Here is a 10,079-nt window from a genome sequence, read left to right as displayed (position 1 = left end):
ACACACATTGTAGAAAGGTGGGAGGGATTTGAAGGATAAGACAATAGATGCATGATTTAAACCAATTGTATATCTATGTTTATGCTTATCACCAATGAACTTAATTATTCTTCTAACTATATGCTCATGTTTTTTCACCATATAACTGAAATCCCCGGCTCAGTTCCTTCCTTTTGCATCATTGTAAGGTGCTAACCTTGCTGGCTATTAGTCAGAGGCTTATTCTATAAAATCACGCGCTTCTTGCCTCACATCTAAAAATGTAGGGCTCATCATGCCTCGTTTACTGACGTACCTATTTTTTCCTGATGCCCTCCCGCATGCATGTGTGCTTGCTTGAATGGACACAAGAACCAAACATGGAAACATGCTATATATAGATAATGCTAATTAATAGATGGTATTGTTGTTGCTACTAAGCTTCTTCATCCAATTGGATTCCCTCCCTGCCTCCTTCGTCAGGCCTGCCGGCGGTTTGACGTCCATCGTGCTCACACAAGGGAGTGGCACCGGGAACCCCCACGGCATCGCCCACATTTTTTTGACCTTCATGTGATCCTGGAGCGGCAGTATACTTACATACATGCATGTACATTTTCGTTACTACCCCTTGTTCCAACTCTTCCAAAATTAATTTGAGAGGTACTTCATCCCTTTCTCTTTCTCACTCCTCTATACTCTTCAGATTTGGATGCACAGTTTTCCTAGTAAATTTGTACTCATGTATATTGAGATACGGAAAGCACAAAAAAATATTTATGAATGCACATGCTTATTGATGCATATATTCGTATAGGGTGTGCATGTGCATATAAAGATTAAATAATAACCGGGGTTGCAACTACTCTAGAAATTTCATATCAAATCTTCCACATGACTTCTTTCAATGTTTCTAGACTACTTTTTTGTTATAATTCAGTTAGAAAACTATTTTTTATTACACCCTTCAAAAAAAAAACATCTTTACCAACACAACAAATGAATGTTCTCTATAATAGATATCTCCCAGTGTAGGAGTCGCTTGTTTATGCACAGAAAAATTCCATCATTCCTTTATTGGTTTTCCAAATTATAATTCACATGTTCACCTGCCAATTTTTCCTACCTCATTATTGGATGTCAAGTAGATGGTTCTCAGAGATTTCCTTGTCTTTGACCTTGCAAATTCCTCGACAAACACAATTGTGCCTCCAACCCTGCGATAGAACACTAGATCCATGCCTTTGTGTTATATATGCTTATTTAATAGCATTCCCCTTCCAACAATACGAGACATATGTGCTCATCATTATTGTTCTTCAATCAAAGATTTCCTAGTTTATTGTCCTGCAAAAATTATTTGTTTCTCACCGAACAAGAAGCTTTTATTGAAGTGAAAGTGGCCTCACAAACTACCAAAAAGAAAGAAAGAAGTTTATCGATCTCATTCCAACAATGAAAAAATAATGTACTGTACGAGCCTTTAATGTAGTAGGATGCCACACATGCACATGCTCCCCAAACATGTCATTCTTCATCACGAATTGTATTCCAGGCTAGCCTTAGGCTCCAGCCACCCTTATGTATGTGTTCTTGTGCTTACAGATCAGGTCTACTACATTTCATGTTTGTACTGCGTACGTATACTAATTGATTGAAGGCCGACCAATTAGTTACCACGAACGAAGGTAGTATCGTAGATTGAAGCTTAGAGGACTAGAAGTAAAGAAAATAGCACAATGGGTTCATGTGCTTCTAAGTCAGCTCTTGAGCATCGTCGGACGGAGAGGTACTACACAACAAGGAGGGCTAGAAAAGGGCGCGGCAATCCCCGGCCAGTGATGCCGGACGGGCCCAAGCCACGAATTGTGGATGCAAGAGGGCGCACCACCGACTGCTCAGTGAGCGAGATAGTCCACGTCGAGTCAGCATGCAAGTCGGATCATTCCAAGACGTTCCACCTCACCCAGATGGAGTGGAACCACAGCGAGCGAGATTCAAATGGTTGCTGCAAAGAAGATGCCTGGTTCGACTCTGTTAGCATCCTTGAGGACGATTCTGATGAGGAAGAATTCAAGAGCATAGATGGAGGTATTTCCGCCCTTGAAATTCTACATGTCTTTTTTCTAGTGTTCATTGATTGTTTTCCCTGGTCCATATCTATCCCATACTGCAGATTTTTCCGACGATGAAGAAGATGAGGAGCAGAAGAAGCGAGACAAGGCATCACATTTTGCTGATGCTCTCTCTCGCATCGGTGAATTATGGCGGGGTGTCCCCATGACATTGTCAATTGAACAATATCTGAAAAGAGACGACGGTACGTATGCAAGTGCCTAAAAGGAAGGTTGAAAACACTAGCACAAAGACTGCATTCTGACATGTGATCTCACATTTAAAGGTGGTGATGATCCTGCACATAGGAGCCAAAGCATGGCGATATGTGCCAGCAAGTGTGTGGCAAGTTCCAAGGACAAAAATGATGTAGAGGACAAGAACAACAAGGATCCTAGCACCCCATCTCGCATACGCAAGCTGCTACATTCCATCAGTTTCAATGAAAAGGTGCAACAAATCACCTGCGTCAGCCCGACGAAGAGGAAGTCTACAGTTATACGGCTCTCCTACAAAAGGACATCATGCGACGAGGACTCCCAATGTGGTGGTGACATCGGTAAGCCACACTTCAGGCCCTCTCAATAGTTTGTTTTGAACAACAAGCTCATGTCATTGATTTATATACAGAAACCTCCTATATATGAATATAAAGTAGAAGATCTAAAATCTTTAAAAATGTTGGGTTTATGGTCTAAAACCACAACAGAAACAAGGTACTCCGAGTATATGAACTAATTCTAAGATCATTTCTTTACACAAATGGAAACATATGCAACAACAAGAGCTAGGATCGTCACATGTCAGTGTGGACGACAGGAGCGGTCTTTCGGACCGGCTCGTGGCCCGCTCAGTCCTGGCCAGCTCGGGCCTAGCCCACTCAAAAAATCAGTCGGTCCAAGCTCAAGAATCAGGCCCGACAAAGTTTCGGTCCGATCCGGGCTTTAACCGAGCCGACCGAGCGGACCGAGAAAACGTAGTTACCGCCGGCGCCGCTCCTCGTCGTCGCGGCCACCGGCAGTCCCCGGGTCCATCATGTCCCCGAGCTTCCCCTATTCTTCCTTCCTCTCCTCCCCATGCACCATAGCCTCTTGCTGCCACTCGCCATCGCTGCCGTGCTTGCACCGCCGCCAATCTGGAGTTCTCGACCATGGCCATGGCTGTCGTTTGAGCGCAGCTCGCACACTGGCCACCAGCTAGCCCAGGTAGGCGAACGCCTCACCGGCGCCACCAGGATGAAATGGACGGCCTCTTGCATGCGTGGGCGCTTCACCAGGTTCGCCATGATGTACTACAGCTCTGAGGCCACTGTTTCACTTCATGCACCGACGAACTCGGCACACAAGCCCATGATTTCTCTGTCGGCGAGCCAACGCTGCCGCCTTCAATTGCTACCGTTGTGGTCTTGCAGGACCTAGAGGGCAATGAGCGTGTTCACATTGTTGGCGCCGCCTCTGTCTTCCTCTCTCTCGCTGCACCTCCCGCTCGTTCTCTCTCTGACACAACGAAAAAGAAGATAAAGAAGGAAGAAGGATGCTGGACACAGGTGTTTCCCGGAGCACGTACTCCGCCCGCTGCACGAACGGCGTTGTATTCCACAAGTACGAACTCGTTCACCCCAGGCTACATCGCTACAACACTTTGACGCACACACCCGCGCTCAGGTTTACATCAATACACGGATGGCTTTTATACCCAGACTTGTGCACACACACACTACACGCACGCACACATTACCTGGCTACCACACAGCCACTAACCATTGCATGCACGCATCACACCCGGGCACTAACTAACCCACGATCAAACTCCATGCAGCTCCGGCCGCGCGCACGACGTGGCTGCCTCCAACTGACTCCAACGGCCGCTACCAACAGCCGCAGCGCCCAGCTGCCATCTACATGATCAAGATTAATGCTGACAATTTCCTCCATAATCTTGACATGGATCATCATCGACCGCCACGGAGAACGCCCTTCTTCATCTTCGGCGACACACGCCGCACCTTCTCTTCCTAGCGCACCAACGGCCTTGATTACCTCGAGCTCGAACTCGACTCCAGGCACTGCCATTACAACATACATGGGGGTTTTATACCCAGGGACGCGCCGGGCACGCACCCACATCCCAGCCCACGTCGAGCGCCAGTCCCGCCCGCTCCGCCTGCGCCCCCTTCGACATGCACGCACACGTCTGGGCGCGGCGAGCCCGCGATGAACCAGCTCAACGCGCACACCCCCGCTCGTCAACGGCCACCCTACACCACGGTCCCGCCGCGCCTAACATGCCCGGCGCGCGCCCATACACGCGCCTGACGCATCTGACACGAGCGCCGTGGCTCCGTGCCACGAGCCTCCACGGTTGTCGCGCCGAGCCGCTGCGACCTCTGCGCCACCACGCAGGTCCTTCGCGACCTCCTCGTCTCCGCGATCGCCGTGCCCTTCGTGCGCACTCCCCACCTCCTAGCGCTCCCGGCCCGCGCTCCCGCCGTGCACGTACGCGATCTGCGCAACCAGGTCCGGTCGCGCCTGGCTCGCCGCCACGCCTTATTGCCCTGCACCGCTGTGGACTCCATGCCGCCATGCAGTGCCTCCACGCCGCCACGCCGTGCTGTGCCACCGCGCCACCACACAGCGCCTGGGCGGCCTCCGCGGTCGCAGCACGTACGACGTCACCGCCCGCCGCCTCCACCACGCGCCATGGCAGCCACATCGCCGCCCACCTCCATAGGCCGACACACGGCCCGGAGCTCCATCGCGCAGCCGCCGGCGAGCACCGCCATCGCTGCCATGCCTTCAGCACGGCAAGCACGCAAGACACGAAGCTCATGATATCAATTGTTGGTGCCGCCTCTGTCTTCCTCTCTCTCGCTGCACCTCCTGCTCGTTCTCTCTATGGGACAACGAAGAAGAAGATGAAGGAGGAAGAAGGATGCTGGACACAGGTGTTTCCCGGAGCACGTACTCCGCCCGCCGCACGAACGGCATTGTATTCCACGAGCACGAACTCGTTCACCCCAGGCTACACCGCTACAACACCTTGACGCACACACCTGCGCTCAGATTTACATCAATACACGGAGGGCTTTTATACCCAGACTTGTGCACACACACGCTACACGCATGCACGCATTACCCGGCTATCACACAGCCACTAACCATAGCATGCACGCATCACACCCGGGCACTAACTAACCCACGATCGAACTCCATGCAGCTCCAGCCGCGCGCACGACGCGGCTGCCTCCAACTGACTCCAACGGCCGCTACCAACAGCCGCAGCGCCTAGCCGCCATCTACATGATCAAGATTAATGCTGACACACATACGACGGCGGCTCGCTGTCAGCTTCGTCAGTTTCGTCAAAATTCAGTTTCGTCAGTACGGTCAGTAGTTCAGTTAGCTAGTCTGTCAGTAGATTCAGTTAGATGGTTAGCTAGTTTCACTCGCAGGACCTAAACATCAAGCTAGATGGTTAGCTAGATTCAGTAAATCCTCTCCCTCTCTTTCTCTTGTGCGGCCGGCAGCTATCTGCAGCTAAATAGGACCTAAACGCAGCAAAAAACAGCCTGCCACGCAACATCACTGGTCGGTCCATTCGGTCCTCTTGAGCTTGACCGAGCTGACCCCCAAACGGTCCGGTTCCAGAAAAGCAGCTCGTTGGACAGCTCGGTCCGGTCCGCACCGGACCGCTGGCGGCCGGTCCAAATGACGGCTCGGACCGGGACCGGACCGGCCCGGACCGTGTCCACCCTGAGTCACATGCCCTGACAGGCGTTTTGGGTACCGAGCGAAATTTCGTGATCTCGCGCGGTTACCGCGTTTACCGTTTCCCCTCGAGAAACACTCGTACAGAGCAAAATATCCCGAATATTTTGAAATTTTTGAATTCAAACACTTAATGTCGGATTAAATAGGCGCCGTCTCTTCTATGACAGCAAGATAGGTAGTGGCTTAGTGGCAAAGGCATTGTTTCCTTACCAGCTAGTCGCGGGTTTGACTCTGCCATCTAGCATTTTTATTCTTTTTTACGAAGCAAAAGTACTAGCCACTACGCCAGGGCATGGCTAGTGAAATTCTAGACTCAAATACGTATATATATATATATATATATATATATATATATATATATACGTCAAAAATATTTGAATTCAAATTTCAATTTTAAATTTCGTCTGATTATTTTTCGGGTGACTCGAGAAAAAAGGTCCGCTTGGGATCCAAAACCTTGGCCCTGACCAGCCTTTAGCGATAGTGACCTATAACATGTTACAATTGTAATGTATGCTATAGTCCATGAAGAATCTTTCGTCCATGCCCTACGCGGCATCCCGGGCTCCCTAGAGCCTAATGTTGCACTACATAGTAACATAGATAAGTAAAATATCTGTCACAACACCCGGATGCACCTGAGATAGAGTCTAATCAGAAGAGAGAATCTATACTACTACAATAACATCAACACCATAATTGTACATGCAAAAAAACAAAAGTTAGGGTAAAACCCATGGGACGAAGCCACCCAAACCTTCTTCCACTGTAATAACATGTGGGATACAATAAATCTACTATAGATAGCACTAGAGACTCTAATACATCAAGTTTTCTCTATCTAGCATGACAACAACTTGATTTCAGATAGCTAGAACTCGGGATTGGTAAAATCTAACTAATGAGGGTGGAACCACCACTTGAAGGAGATTATATGGTGGATCTCATATTAATAACTTTGTTAAGAAACTCCCTTTACATGATGGCAATATCTTCCTTCAGTCTCCCTCTCATCCCTTTCTCTCTTGGTTTATTCTTCTCTTTGTGTCGTAGGTGCCAACCTAAAGTTTTCCACACCTCCAAGTGACTATTGGATGGGAGGATGGACATCCCCCTTCCCCGTGTGCAAACTCTAAAGTGATCCTATAACCATAAGGGGTAGTGGTTCTTTGGACAAGTTTGTGCTGCATAAAAAACACTTTAAATGGTCATATCCTCACAATCCGCATGAGGAGGATATCCCAACAAATCTCACGATGGGGCATAGGCATGCCTATTACATTCCAACATTCTTGTAAATTCTCATTTGGAAATATGTTGGCATTATATCTGAACAATTCTTGTCGGTATGAATCTTGTAAAATTATGAAACCTTGAAATTCGCAACATTATCGCTACATATGGAATCCAATGGTACCTCACATCATTGTGCTTGGCTCAAGAGCGGTAACTTCAATTGTTGCTAATATTAATAGAGCATTTGTAACGCCCTCGATGCGGCTATATCTTCCACGTGTCGAAGCACGACTTAGAGGCATAACCACACTGAAAGCAATGTCGCAAGTGAGGTAATCTTCACACAACCCATGTAATACATAAGGGAAAAGATACATAGTTGGCTTACACTCGCCACTTCACACAATACATGAATAAAGCATTACATCATCCAGATACAATCAGGGTCCGACTACGGAACCAAAATAAAAGAAGACTACCCCAAATGCTACACAGATCCCCGATCGACCCCAACTAGGCTCCACTACTGATCAACTAGAACGAAACGACATAAAGGACAAGATCTTCAACGAGCTCCTCCTTGAGCTTGGTTGCGTCACCTGCTCGATAACATCGGCACCTGCAAACTGGTTTTGGAAGTATCTGTGAGTCACGGGGACTCAACAATCTCACACCCTCGCGATCAAGACTATTTAAGCTTATAGGAAGGGTAAAAGGTATGAGGTGGAGCTGCAGTAAGCGACTAGCATATATGGTGGCACTACGGGAAACAGAAGATTTGCCGTCAATAATTTCTTTGCCGTCAGCATTTCGTCGGGGCAGACGGCAAAGAAAGGGTTTGCCGTCATCAACAGACGGCAAAGAATGGTTGACAGAAAAGACTAATTTGCCGTCTGCGGTTTTTATTATAGACGGCAAAGACATACTTTGTCGTCTACGTTTTTATTACAGACGGCAAAGACATACTTTGTCGTCTATGTTTTTATTATAGACGGCAAAGACTTGCTTTACCGTCTGTAGAAAAATTAGCAGACGGCAAAGTACTTTGCTGTGTGTAATAGAAAACGTAGACGGCAAAGAATGTCTTTGCCGTCTGTAATTAAAACCGCAGACGGCAAAGCAGAAACACACCTCGCGGATCGATCTCCTCGATCGATGAGGTGGCACTATCGGCACCGCACATCTCTCCTTGATCTCTCTCCCACGCAGCCAGGCCCCCACCACGTTCTATCTCCCACGCCCCTGACCACGTGCTCTCTCCCAACCGACCCCACCTACTTCTCTCTCCCTTATCTCTCTCGTACGCAGCTCTCTCTCATCTCGTGGCAGAAACTCTCGTACCCATCTCTCTCTTTCTCTCGTGACTCCCAAGCCGCCCCGCCCCTCTCGCCGCCGGACACCACGCCATGCTCGCTGCCGCCGGCCCTGCCTCTCTCCTTCTCCCTCGAGCCGACCCCGTCCCCCATCCTCTGTCGAGTCGGCCCCGTCCACCATCCTCCGTCGAGCCGGCCCCATCGCCGTCACCATGGAAGGGAGAGAGAACGGCGGACATGGCAAGGCGGGCGACCGGCGGGCAGGGCAGGGTAGGGCGGTGTCGTGCATGGTGGCGGCAGGCAGGGCAAGGCGGGCAGGACGACGTTGGGCAGGGCATCTGGCAGTGGCCGTGGGCAGGGCGTCCTTCTCTCCCTCCACACCTCCTCCCACTGGCAGCCTCCTTCTCTCCTTTCGCACCTCCTCCCTATGACAGCAACGTCGGCGAGCGAGCAGGGCCTCCGGCGAGGGTGGCGGCAGGTAGAGCAGAGTGGCCGGCCCTGTTTACCTTCCCCCTCATGCGCCTCCTCCTCTCTCTCCAGCACAAGCGAGCGACCAGAGCCTCTGGCAGCGGCGTGGGCAAACAGCAATACGACTCCCGCAGCCGCGCAAGCAAACAACAGTACAACCGTCCAGGCGAATCCAACTCCCAAGAGACGCCGGCAGCTGGACATGTCCGGGAATCATTGCTAATAAACATCCGTCTTACCGCATACAATGTGTCGCGTCTATTTTTTTAATATAAAAAAAGCACTTTACCGTCTGGTGGTTGGGCTGGATGACGGCGAAGCATGAATTCTTTGCCGTCTGTTTTAGTTTGCGCTGACGGCAAACAATTGACGACGTCCATTAGGGCGACCGCTCTGTTAGTCTGCTTTTCTTTGCTGTCTGGTTGGTTGCACTGACGGCAAATACAAAAAGTTGACGGCAAAGTCTTTGCCGTCTGCCTGATGAAAAGCTGACGACAAAGAATTCTTTACCGACTTATCTTTGCCGTCTGAGTTTGCCTTCTGCTTCCTGACGGCAAAATATTTGCCGTCTGCAATTAGGTCTTTGCCGTCTGTAATCCACAGACAGCAAATTACTTGTTTCCTGTAGTGTGGCTAATATACGCAAATGAGAGCGAGAAGAGAAGGCAAAGCGCGGTCGAGAAAGTATGATCAAGAAGTGATCCTAGAACAACCTACGTCAGGCATAACTCCAACACCGTGTTCACTTCCCGAACTCCGTCGGAAAGAGACCATCACGGCTACACACGCGGTTAATGTATTTTAATTAAGATAAACTTCAGGTTTTCTACAACCGGACATTAACAAATTCCCATCTGCCCATAGCCGCGGGCAGGGCTTTCGAAAGTTCAAAACCCTGCAGGGGTGTCCCAACTTAGCCCATCACAAGCTCTCATGGTCAACGAAGGATATTCCTTCTCCCAAGACAATCCGATCAGGCTCGGCATCCTGGTTACAAGACATCCTCGACAATGGTAAAACAAGTCCAGCAACACCGCACGAATGTGCCGACAAATCCCGATAGGAGCTGCACATATCTCGTTCTCAGGGCACACTCAGATAGGTCAAGCTACGAGTAAAACCAACCCTCGAGATGCCCCGAGGTGGCCTCGCAGGCTGCCCATTTCGGACCAACACTCAGAGGAGCACTGGCCCGGGG

General features: G+C 49.6%; 1 protein-coding gene across 1 annotated transcript in view; it reads left to right on the top strand.

Moving 5' to 3' along the window:
* Positions 1 to 456: 456 nt before the first annotated feature.
* The window catches only part of LOC119285968, a 37,660-nt gene continuing 28,037 nt past the window's right edge, over positions 457 to 10,079 (top strand). Inside the window, exons 1-4 of the mRNA XM_037565312.1 lie at positions 457 to 642; positions 1,585 to 2,070; positions 2,156 to 2,299; positions 2,381 to 2,653. Of these exons, the coding sequence (XP_037421209.1) occupies positions 1,719 to 2,070; positions 2,156 to 2,299; positions 2,381 to 2,653 (769 nt within the window). The 5' untranslated portion in view covers positions 457 to 642; positions 1,585 to 1,718. The remainder of the gene's footprint in view (positions 643 to 1,584; positions 2,071 to 2,155; positions 2,300 to 2,380; positions 2,654 to 10,079) is intronic.

The sequence above is a fragment of the Triticum dicoccoides genome, chromosome 4A (genome assembly GCF_002162155.2).
Source record: "Triticum dicoccoides isolate Atlit2015 ecotype Zavitan chromosome 4A, WEW_v2.0, whole genome shotgun sequence".
Lineage (NCBI taxonomy): Eukaryota > Viridiplantae > Streptophyta > Magnoliopsida > Poales > Poaceae > Triticum > Triticum dicoccoides.
Note: the sequence above shows the minus strand (reverse complement) of the source record. Positions and strands in the feature narration are given on the sequence as shown.